Source organism: Benincasa hispida, chromosome 4 (assembly GCF_009727055.1).
Source record: "Benincasa hispida cultivar B227 chromosome 4, ASM972705v1, whole genome shotgun sequence".
NCBI lineage: Eukaryota > Viridiplantae > Streptophyta > Magnoliopsida > Cucurbitales > Cucurbitaceae > Benincasa > Benincasa hispida.
In genome coordinates this window covers 1,019,450-1,031,264 of record NC_052352.1, presented here as the reverse complement: position 1 = coordinate 1,031,264, position 11,815 = coordinate 1,019,450, and the positions used below count along the sequence as shown (strand labels likewise).

Below are 11,815 nucleotides of genomic sequence, written 5' to 3'. Positions count from 1 at the left end.
TAAAACAATTTAATTAGTTGAGTATTTTTTTAGCTAAATAAATATCAACAATCAAGAGATCATGGGATGAGGGATGGAAGAGGGGGATGAAGAAGGAAAATAATAGAATATTGAAGAGAATAGTGAAAATAGATAGGGTTGACAAAATTCACCCATCCCGATTGGGGCAAAGAATTCCCGATTTGATTGGGGATGGAGTCAAATCGGAGATCCCTTTAGGGTCCTCAAATCGGGGACGGGGTGGGGATGGGGAAGATATCCCTGCTCCGTCCCCGTCCCCAACCTCGCCTTGATTAGGTATATATATATATATATAACTCTCTACATTTAGCCTAGTTTTTAATTAGTTCAATTTAAGCCCAATTAAAGTGCCCAAATTCAAACCAAAAAGAGTTTTAGGGATTTTTTTTTAAAAAAAATTTCCTCCGCACAGGGATGGGAGTGAGGATGGGGAACCATCTCTGCCCTGCCCCGCCCCGACCCCATTGCCAACCTTAAAAATAGAGATCCGTTAAGTCATAGATGGATGAGAGAGGTCATGGTGTGGTGTAGACAACTAGTAATGACAATTATCATTTTTTTTAAGATTAAAAATAATAATGCAAAATAAAGTTTAGGTGTAATTTTTTTAAAGAAGTATTGACGATATTTTTGATATATTTTCTAAGTTTAAGAATATTTTTTTGAAATAAAGTAGTAATGTTTTTTGGAATTTTTTTAATAAAAAAAGAAAAAGGAAAAAGAAAAGGAAAAAGGAGGGACGCCAAAATTGAAGAAAATTGGAAAGAAAAGCGACTTGAAGAGCAAGGTGAGAGAGAACGGCGTCGTATTGGTAAAGGATTTGGATCCACATCGAAACGACGTCGGATTGGGAAGTGTGAACATCACTTTCCCGTCGTCTACCAGAGCGTTGAGCAATGTTTTAGGGAGAGGGTGAGCGTTTAGCGAGCTCTCTCTCAAACCCTGTATTTCTCTCTGCTGCTGCTGCTGTTCGTCCTTCTCTTCCTCCGTTGACCTCCTTCTCTTCCATTTCTACCAAAGATCAAAACCCCAAACCCCCTTCTTCAAGATCTGCCATTCCCACCTTCCAATTTCACAGTTTCAAGGTCAGATCTACTTACCCACTTCCCTTTTCTTGGCTTAAAATCACTTCATTTCTAGGGTTCTACTTAACCCCCCCTTCTTGAATCTTTCAGATCTGTAAACATTTCTTTACCTTCTTTACTCTGGCGTTGGTTTTCCGACGCCCCCACTTGCTTCTTTTTAGATCCCCACCTCTGTTCGCCATCTTTCTTTTAGGGTTTTGTCGTTTTGGCACTCTTATCGAGTTGACCTTGGAGGAATGTCGATTTTACCCAAAGGCGATTCGATTCAAATCCGTGAAGTATGGAACGCTAATTTGGAAGAGGAGTTTGCGTTAATCCGTGAGATTGTTGATGAGTTTAATTATATAGCTATGGATACTGAGTTCCCTGGTGTTGTACTTCGTCCTTTGGGCGCTTTCAAGAATATCAATGATTTCAACTATCGGACTCTTAAAGATAATGTTGATATGTTGAAGTTGATTCAGTTGGGTCTTACATTCTCTGATGAGAATGGGAATCTCCCAACTTGTGGAACTGATAAGTTTTGCATTTGGCAGTTCAATTTCCGCGAGTTCAACATTGGTAATGATATTTTTGCTAGTGATTCCATTGAGCTTCTTCGTCAGTGTGGTATTGATTTCCAGAAGAATAATGAAGAGGGTATTGATGTCAATCGTTTTGGTGAGCTTCTAATGTCTTCTGGGGTTGTGTTGAACAATGATGTGAATTGGGTGACGTTTCATAGTGGGTATGATTTTGGTTATTTGCTGAAATTGCTAACTTGCCGAGGCTTACCGAATGATCAGGCAGGTTTTTTTGAGTTGATCAATGTCTATTTTCCGGTGGTTTATGATATCAAGCATTTGATGAAGTTTTGCAACAGTCTCCATGGTGGGTTGAACAAGCTTGCGGAATTATTAGAAGTTGAGAGGATTGGAGTTTGTCATCAAGCAGGATCAGATAGTTTGCTTACCGCCTGTACTTTTAGGAAGTTAAGGGATACCTTTTTCAATGGATCTATACAGAAATACGCAGGTGTTTTGTATGGTCTTGGTGTTGACAATGGACAGCGTACTAATTGAAGAGAATTACAAAGTATTTGTAGAAGTGTGAGACTTTTAGTTACTTCTGTACAATTTGGCTAAAGCATTGATGATGATTGTAACTGTTTTCAGCTTTCCTTCTCTGTAATAGAAACCTCCGTCTGTTTTTTGCAGCTTAGTGGTTTCTTGTAAATTATGTCAGTTAGTGTTTCAATAAGAATTTTAATGACGTTTCTTAGAATGAGTTTCCACTTGTTTTGTGAGCTTATTTTGTTACATACTTCTTTGGGTTCGTTAATCATGTAAGGCTCCAAAGGTACTTGGATTGATACACATTATTGCCAATAGAACATATTTCTTTAACAACTGACTCGTGATGTGAATTCTCAACTCTTTTCATTTGTTTTCTCCTGCTCTAGTGATGTGACTATTTAGCTTTGTCGCCGTCGATGCCATTGTAATAGACACTGACAATAGTTGGATTGGATAGGAATTTGATAGGAACCATCGGCCTGTCTCAGCTCTTGTAGTCAGATCAGTTTTCTGTCATATTGGCCACTTTTTTGGTCTTAGTAGTTGTTTGTTTCTGATGGTTCTGCAAGGCCCTCTGTATACTTCAATTGTTGTGATTGATTGTCTTGTAGTAAATCACTTATTTTCTTCCACTTCCTATAGAACATTTGCAGGCTCGGTTAATACGTATTACTGAAGATATCCCTGTTGCGAATATTCTTTTGCTGGTATGGTGGTAGAGTTTACAGGTGAAACTGTTCTTTACCTGATCCTGTCTTATCACTTTGATCTAACATTGGTTACATTTTGTTTTCTTACTATATTCATGCACGAAATTTCGCAAATCAAAATGGAATGGAAGGAGCCATGGAGATCTTACAGCCCTGTTGATATTTCTTCAGGTATGCTAAATTTCCTTCTCCCTGATTCAGTTCAGGGAGTTGGTTGATCTGTAGCTGTTACCACCAACAGGGCTGACCCATGTTATCAATGCAAAACTAGATCGAATCATCTGCACATCAGGTGAGTGTTGCATATGAATTAGTTTGAAATTCTCACTCTGTAGCCACATTTGATCAGATTCAATGCATTTGCCGCAATTTTGAAGAGATATGCATCTTATTATAGTTGCATATACTAGTCTCAGCTGTCAAATCTCAATCATATTTTTTACTTTTAACCAACTGCCTTGCCCTTTTGATCTGGTGGCAACGGAACCACCAGAAATTTCTGCCACAGTGATCAACTCTGAGATCTGATCATATATACATTTAAACCGTTCACACTTGTTCTGTCTTTTGGTATTTGTAGACATGGCCAAGCTGGAAACCAAGGAGGAAGAAGGCTTGAAAATTGGGAATTTGAGAAGCTATTTGACAGCAGGCAAACTTGGGCTCAAAGGGCAGATTCAAAACTTGAAGATCCACTTTTTGATCTCATATTAGCTGCCATTCTGAGCTGGAATAGAGTTTTCACCCCCCCAATCGATAAGGATTTGGATTTGGATTTGATTTTGATTTTGGTCATTGTTGAATCCACATTTTATGGTCATATTATTATATGACATTGGGTGGCTTCCTATTCTGAAAAATAATTGTACCTAATCTTTTGTTTGAGAGAAAGAGAGAAGCACAGAAATGGGTTGCACATGCATATGTTTACTGACCATATGTGCACAGAATAGATTTAAGAAAACCATTAATTTGCACTTGGATCGACATGCTCGTGCAGCTCAATAATTCTTCTTCTAATCGTTTTAGAATTCTTTTAAGCGACTGATCTATGTTCATAAAGTTCTATCGCATATAAATGTGTTTTAAAAGTACTAAAAATAGTGGTTGGCTCCTTGGAAAGATATTGGCCAAGATTAGAAATAAGTGAAAAATCAATTAACACGGTCAAAGTTTGGGATTATTTCAACCTAATAATTTGATGAATAGTCAAATAGATGGCAATAGTTCTTCATCCGTATGAGCGATTTTTCATATTCTCAGCGAATTATAATTCGCTGCTAACATGGTCTAAATTTTCCAAAGCTTTGGAAGTATAAATTGATTTCCCTGAATTTTTGGTTTGTTATTTTATTTGAAGGCTAATCATTGATTCGAAGTGATTATGTCTAAATCATGGGCCCCAGATTGTACCTCACTGGCTATCAAAAAGACGTGGGATGCATATAGGCTCGGATTCAGGATTTCTTTTTAATTAAGAGAAGGAATTTAATGTATTTTCAAAAGTGTTAGAGACAAATAAAGTACTTTTTTGTAGGACTACTTTTGATCATCGGAGAAACTGTGTATACTACTGTAACGTCATAGTAGAGAAGGAGTATATAGATGAGCTAATATCATATATAAATAAGAGAAATCATAATGATAGAAAAATTTAAAAAGAATGAGTAACTACTACTTCTATTAAATAATGTGCATTTGGCTAAATTAAATAATTAAATAAAAGTTAAGTGTGCTTAGCTTTGCAACAATCATATGTGTTGGGTGACCTCCTTGCTCAAAGGATCCGAGATAAAGGAAAAATGTTAGTGAAAATTTAAGTTTTAAATGAAAAAACATTATGAGAATCTCACATTGCTAAGATTGGGAAGTGGGTTGTGGGTTTAGACCCTAGGGGGTATTCACCTTTTAGAGTGAGGAGATAGACAAATGTAGGTATGCTGAAATCATCCGGTCGGGTGGGCGTGGCGGGACGATTTTTTCTAACAATAATAATAACAATTTTTTTTTTGTTTTTTTAAAAATAAACAAAAGCAAAAGTCCTTCAGCCATTCCAGTCTTTCACTTCTTACGTGATTCGTGAAACTTCCCACGTCTTATGCGTGGTTCTCGTGCACGTTCCACGACTATGTGCTTCTCTCTCCATTGGTTTCGCGCTGCAGTTGGCCTTGAGGCCTATAAAAGGCGCAAACCTTTTATCAGTTTTTCACAACTCATTTTTCACAGTATCGCTCCATTTTCTCTTCATTCCTTCTTCCTCTTTTAGTTTCCGAGCATATCAATCTTGAAGGGTGTGAGTTTTCCGATCGGTTACAATGCAGCTCTGATCGAGACATATTTATTTATTTTGGATTGTTTTATCCTAGGAACGACGTGACACGTCTGTAGAACTACTTGCACATTTGGGTAGAGCCACGAAACGTCTTAAAGAGAACAAGATCCGTGGCTCATAATAAGTTTCTTTTTTGCAGGTTCTATTTTCTGACGATTGTCGTTTGTGACCGTTCGTTGCTGTCATCTTCTATCCATCAGAGAGTAACCGGTTCAATAGAAAAAAAAAACAATAATTAGATGTAGCCTAAGTTGCACATAATCCTATGTATTCCATTATTCCTACATAGTAAGAAAACATCAATCAAATTTTTTTCTGCCACATGGCAAGTTTTTATTGGGGTGTGGACTGCATAAAGATGAAAGTTTATTATTATTTTTTTTTAAAAAAAAAGATGAAAGTTTAAATTTAGAGTTTATATAACCTTAATTAAAAATATATGATGTTAATTAATAATAAACGTATTTAAATTTTTAAAAAAGTATTTCTACATACATTAATTCTAGGCCTATATTACACTATTATCTTCTACACTCAATTTAGTTAAAAAAATAGTCCAATAGACTACAAATTATCACTAATATTGGGTTCTATTTATCATCACCTCATCCATTATATATATATGTTTTGCTTATCTCTACCCCATGCGTAGCCTGGGGTTTCACGTATCCATGTGTCCATTGATGTTCTTTTTTATAAAGGGAAATCATCTGAATCCCCTATTCTTTCCTTCTTTATCTGATTGAATACTTTCTTCCTCACGCTCTTTCTCTTTTTCCGAGCGGAGCGAGTTGCAGGCGGCTGGCGAAGAGCAAAGGTTGAGGTTGGCGATCGAGGAATTGACGCTGGCGTTCAACGTCTTTGCGAGAGAGAGCACAATCGTAGGCGCAAACGATGGTGGTGCGGTGGTCGATTATAGGTGAATGGCAATTGATGGAGGTTGCCATCGTCACGGGGTGCTCTCACGAATTGGGGAGGCATATACTCGCATGAAACAAGAAGCGGGTGGGGGGAGGGGTCTAGCGGCTATGTGAGAAAATTAAACCTTTTGTCTCTTTTTTCTTGACACTCATATATAATCCATATATAATCTGGGTTATTTCAAATAATCCATATATATCAATCTCAGAAGTTAAAAACAAATGAGCAACTGATCTAAGTATATTTGTAGATTTTGTTTTCGGTTTCAATTTCCAATTATTGTGGTTACGGTACCTTCTACTAATTTAAATATAGTTAGTATGTGATCTTTGACTGTACTTTGCAAACTCATACGATTTTCCTACGATATATATTAAATATACAATTGAATATTTGTATATATATCATAGAGAGAAAAGATTACTAATACATTTCAAAGCACTAGTTTAAGAATTTGAACTCTTTGAATTTTGTTTTTTTTTTATAAATAATTTGATCTAATTTAAAGCATATAATATGAGGTATATATTTGGAAAAGAACTAAATATACATTTATATATGACAAAATATTAGGAATATATAACTCAATATAAATGAGAGTAAAATTAAAATATAGATTATATATCATATAACGACACTAAATTTGTACTTCTTTTAAATGCATTTTAAATAACCTCATATATATTTTACCATTGTATATAGTGAAAAAAAAAAAAAAAGGACGAATATTTGAAACCATAAATTTGTAATTGGCTGAAGAAGACAAATCAACACTCATACAATTAAGGTTAACTAAATTTCATTAATCAATGGACGAGGAAGATGAAAGAACAACTCTTTAATTAAGGAAAAGAAAATCTCATTAATCACATATTAATGGAAATGAATGTTTATAAACAACAAAAAGTAAAGAAAAAGCCTTATTAATGACAAAAAGAAAAGATGACTCATTAGTTACAAGAAAAAATGGATATATTAAAAAAATGGAAAGAAGGGTAAAATTGTCCAAAATTATCTCCTAAAGCTTTCAATGAAAATTTTCAAATTTAAAGACATTTATGAAAGATATGACCTAAAAAGAAATTTTCAAGTAAAAATCTCAAAAAAAAAAAAAAAAAAAAAAAAAAAAAAAAAAAAAAAAAACATAGACTCAAAGTTTGCGGGGTCTAACTAGCATAATGTTTCCATGTTGGAATGTCTTGAATTTGTTTGTTGGCGCTTCGAAAAACCAAGTACGAGAGTCTCTCTATTATCTCTAAAAACTATCCAAAATTATGTCTAAAAACTTATTCAAAATTCAAATTTAGCATATTTATTTATTTGTAGTTATTTACTATTATGATCTAGGGTTTAGAGTAGTGTGCTATATAAACTCTCTAATCTTAGAGGCATTGTTTGTGTATTTAGAAAAGTATTCAGAAAACATTCTCTTTAATACTACTGTTCTCTCTTTGCCCTGTGGACGTAGCTAACACGCCGTTAGTGAACCACGTATATCTGTGTGTTGATTCTTTTACGTTTTTTTTTATATTCTTTAATTGTCGATTATGTAACAAATTGGTATCAAAGTCTCGTTAGGGTTTTCGAAATTTTGTATTTGTTCGACAATTGAAGATGTTTGTCATGAATATAAAATTTGACAAATTTACCAGAGGAACAATTTCAGTTTATGGTAGATCAAGACGTGATCCCTGCAAAAGCAGCAGGGGCTGTGGGCACTGCTAACTGGTAAGTCAAAGAAGGTTGTTATAGATGACGAAGAATGATACTCTTCAAGAGAAGATTAATTCGACAATCATGCTATGTTTGGTTGATGACATCATCATCGAGGTCGCAGATGAAGAAATTGTTGCTGGTCTTTGGTTAAAGTTGTAAAGTCTTTACATGACGAAATCTTTAACCAAGAAGTTGTTTATGAAGAAACGTCTGTATCATCTACGTATGCAGGAAGGTACGTCTCTACGAGACCATCTTGATCAATTAAATAAAATCTTAATAGATCTGCATAACATAGAGATTAAGGTTGATGTTGAGGATATTGCCTAATTTTGTTGATGTCTTTGCCCCCATCGTATGAGACTTTCGTTGACTCGTATATTGAACGGAACTGACCTTAAAAGATACAAAGTCCATGTTGCTTATGAGAGAAGACCATCAGAATGCAGGAAGTTTAGGTACAGAAAGTCAGGCATCTGGATTAGTTGTTACAGGGAGCAAGGGACATAGGAATTTTGGTAAGCAAAAGTCAAATCAGAATAATCAGTCTTCAAAGTCAAAGGATTCTAAGTCAGATGATGTTGTCACTATTGTAAAGAAAAGGAGCATTGGAAAACCGAATTTTCTAAGATAAAAATGTATCAGGAAAATAAGGAAAAGAGTGACAAAAAGAAAGCATCCTCTTCTATTGCACAAGTTGAGATTGATCTTGAAGAAGTTGATATTAATTCTGAAGGAGATATAACTTTAGTTGTGAATGAACATTCACATTCTAATGATGTGTGAGTACTTCATTCTGAGGCATCTTATTATATGTGCCCAAATAGAGAGTTGTTCTCAACGTATCAGTAAATAGACGGAGGGAATGTTAACATGACTAATGGTGTTGTGTACAAGATAGTTGGAATCGACTCAGTCAAGATACGAACACATAATGGTGTCTTCTACACTTTGAACGAGGTTAGGCATGTTCCATTAATGACGAAGAGTTTGATATCCTTTAATGTACTTGATAGTAAGGGTTACAGTTTTAAAAGTAAAGGTGGATCATTGTATGTCTACAAGAGTTCTGAGGTAGTTCTGAAAGGCATAAAATGTGGAACACTGTATTTCCTATCAGGTTCCACAATAACAGATTATGTTGCTGCTGCATCGTCTGTCATTCACAAGGATGATGTGACTAAGTTATGGCATTGGAGATTTGGTCATATGAGTGAAAAAACGATGTAAATTATGTCAAAAGGGATCTTCTATATGGGCACAAGGTGCATGATTTTAAATTTTGTGAACATTGAAAGCTTCATCACATGAAGTTTTCAAAAGGTGTTCATCGTACAAAAGAGACACTTAATTATATTCATTTAGAATGTTGGGGACCTTCCAGAGTTGAATCTATTGGGGGAAGTAAGTATTTTATGTCTATTATTGATGATTACTCAAGAATAACTTGGGTTTTTATGATGAAACATAAAAGTGAAGCCTTCAAGAATTTCAAGCAGTGGAAGATATTGATTGAAAATCAAACTAGGAAGAAGATCAAAAGGCTGCGAACTGATGATGGTTTGGAATCCTATGGATCTGAATTTAATGAGTTTTTTAAAGCTGAGGGAATTTTTCACCATCACACTGTCAGATATACTCCACAACAAAAAAGGGGTTGCAAAACGTATGAATCAGACTTTGTTGGAGAAAGCAAGATACATGCTCTTTAATATAGGGTTGGCTAGAAGGTTTTGGGCAGAAGCAGTAAATACAACATGTTATTTGATCGATCATGGACCTCACGCAACTATTGATTATAAAACACCTTACGAGGTGTGGTCTGGTAAGCCTGTAGTTTATTCTTTATTAAGAGTTTGGTTGTACTGTCTACTATCATGTTGATGAGGGTAAATTAGAACCAAGATCTAAAAAGGGTATATTTGTGAGTTTTAAGGAGAGAGTTAAGGGATATCTAGTCTTGTCACCTTCTAAGAATAAAGTTATACTTAGTAGGAATAGGATATTTGATGAAAATTCCATGCTTAACTCAATTGTGAAGCCTTTTGTGACGTCTACTGGTGTGGGAGAAAGTAGTAGTATTGATAAATAGGTGGTGATGAAATTCACTTCAGTTGTGAATGAATTACAAATCAAGGTGGAGAAGATCAATAGTTACTACAGAAATTGATATGCAACCAGAAACTAATGTGCCTAAAACATTAGAAGTTGTTTTGCCTGAAAATTCTAGCTCAAAAGTAGATCAACCGAGTATAGCTCGTGAGAGAGCTAGAAGAGTTGGTGTTAGACCTTCTGTGAGGTATGGTTTTGAAGATATGGTTACTTTTGTGCCGCAGGTTGTTAAAGAGGTAAATCCTCATGAGTCATCCACCAATAGAGAAGTTGTGTCATGTAGTGAGTCTGCTCAATGGCTTGCTGCTATGGGGGATGGGATGAAATCTCTTGACAAAAAGAAGACTTGGGAATTAGTTAAACGCCGTAAAGAGATAAAATTATAACTTGTAAATAGGACTTCAAGAAAAATGAGGGAATATCACCTTCAGAGCGCATTAAATATCAAGCTTAAGTTGTTGCTAGAGGGTTCACACAGAGGGAAGGAGTTGATTATAATGAGATCTTCTCACCAGTAATTAGACATACTTCTATTAGGGTGTTACTTGAAGGATCTCTTACCGAAAAGTTCCATGAGCACGTTCGGATCGCTCCGATCTCACCGTGACCGAAATTCACATTATACATTCAAAACATAAAGTTATGCAAACAAAACTTAATTAACGGCATGCTATGAACAAAAAAATAATAAGGGAAAGAGTGTCATACCAATTGAAGACGTTCTTCAAAATTCAGCACTCAAAGCAGCGAAAAACCTCCACGTGATCTACCAACGCCCAGCGGCAGCGTCGACTGCAGCAGCACGAACAACCACGAACACAAACCCCAAGGGGACGACACCTCCAGAAAAGAGCCCCGGGTATTCTCAGAGTGAGAACCCAAAGCGTGGTCTTTGGTAAATTTGGTAGAGGAAGGAGGAAACACGAATCGTGCAGGCGATAAGTAAGTGGGAGGGAAAAAGTCGCTATCGCATAGCAGGCTGCTTATCGTTTAGGAGAAGCTACACGATCGTGTAGGTTTTACTGAACGGTCGTTTAAGAAATGGTATACGATCATTTAACAAAATCGGCACACTGTACGATCGTTTAGAGAAGCTATTCGATTGTGTAGGAAATAACGTGCGATCGTTTAGGCATGAGGTAGACGATCGTTTAGGTAGAGAGGACTATCGTATAGTTTTACGTGAGCGATCGTTTAGATGTTCACCAACGTGTGCTCTCTCTTTTTCTTTTCGGGCCATTTATCAAAATGAAAACTATTTTCATTTTAACTCATTGGTTACAATAACTGACGTTTCCCCTCTAACCCACGTCCGAACATGAATTTTGGATTAATTATCATATAATTAACCAACTAATTAATTAATAAATATAATCATATTATATTTTAAACCTATAGTTTGATATCATATATCTACTATAGTATTTTCTCCTCTACTTGATGTAAATCATATTTATATCTAATTTCCTCCATACATTTAACCAATTATATCATATATAATTAACCAGTCCAATTAAATCATATATAATCGAACTTTCTCTTGTCAATTTGAACATTTCAAATTAACCCAAACACTAGTTCTCGACTTTTTCAAGCTACCCAGGGGACCTAATGGACCTGTGGCTCGAAGCTCCAATGGTCTGTGAATAACTGACTAAACTCTTTAGCCACGAGATCCACCATCCGTTAACTGTCAAGCATTCCACTAAAGACCAACAGCTGAACTCTTCTTACCATAGATATTTTTCTGTGTCCATCGGATATAACCAATCATGAGTACGATGACCTTTCACAGATGCTTGTAAGTATAGTTAGGCCATATTACCATTTTGCCCCTGTAGTTACATCTCACTTCTTAAGTAC

The 11,815-nt window shown here is 35.6% G+C and overlaps 1 protein-coding gene across 2 annotated transcripts; it reads left to right on the top strand.

Moving 5' to 3' along the window:
- Nucleotides 1-791: 791 nt before the first annotated feature.
- LOC120075888 (probable CCR4-associated factor 1 homolog 7) lies at nucleotides 792-3,885 on the top strand. 2 transcript variants are annotated; one of them, XR_005481452.1, is made up of 3 exons: nucleotides 792-1,106; nucleotides 2,804-3,163; nucleotides 3,452-3,885. XR_005481452.1 is itself a non-coding variant. In XM_039029623.1 (2 exons), the coding sequence occupies exon 2, from the start codon at nucleotides 1,343-1,345 to the stop codon at nucleotides 2,165-2,167; it is 825 nt and encodes a 274-aa protein (XP_038885551.1). In that variant the 5' UTR covers nucleotides 884-1,106; nucleotides 1,197-1,342; the 3' UTR covers nucleotides 2,168-2,491. The 2 variants fall into 2 exon arrangements, 1 of the variants encoding a protein (XP_038885551.1); XM_039029623.1 differs by lacking the exons at nucleotides 2,804-3,163; nucleotides 3,452-3,885 and adding an exon at nucleotides 1,197-2,491 and having other exon boundaries at nucleotides 884-1,106.
- Nucleotides 3,886-11,815: the final 7,930 nt, after the last annotated feature.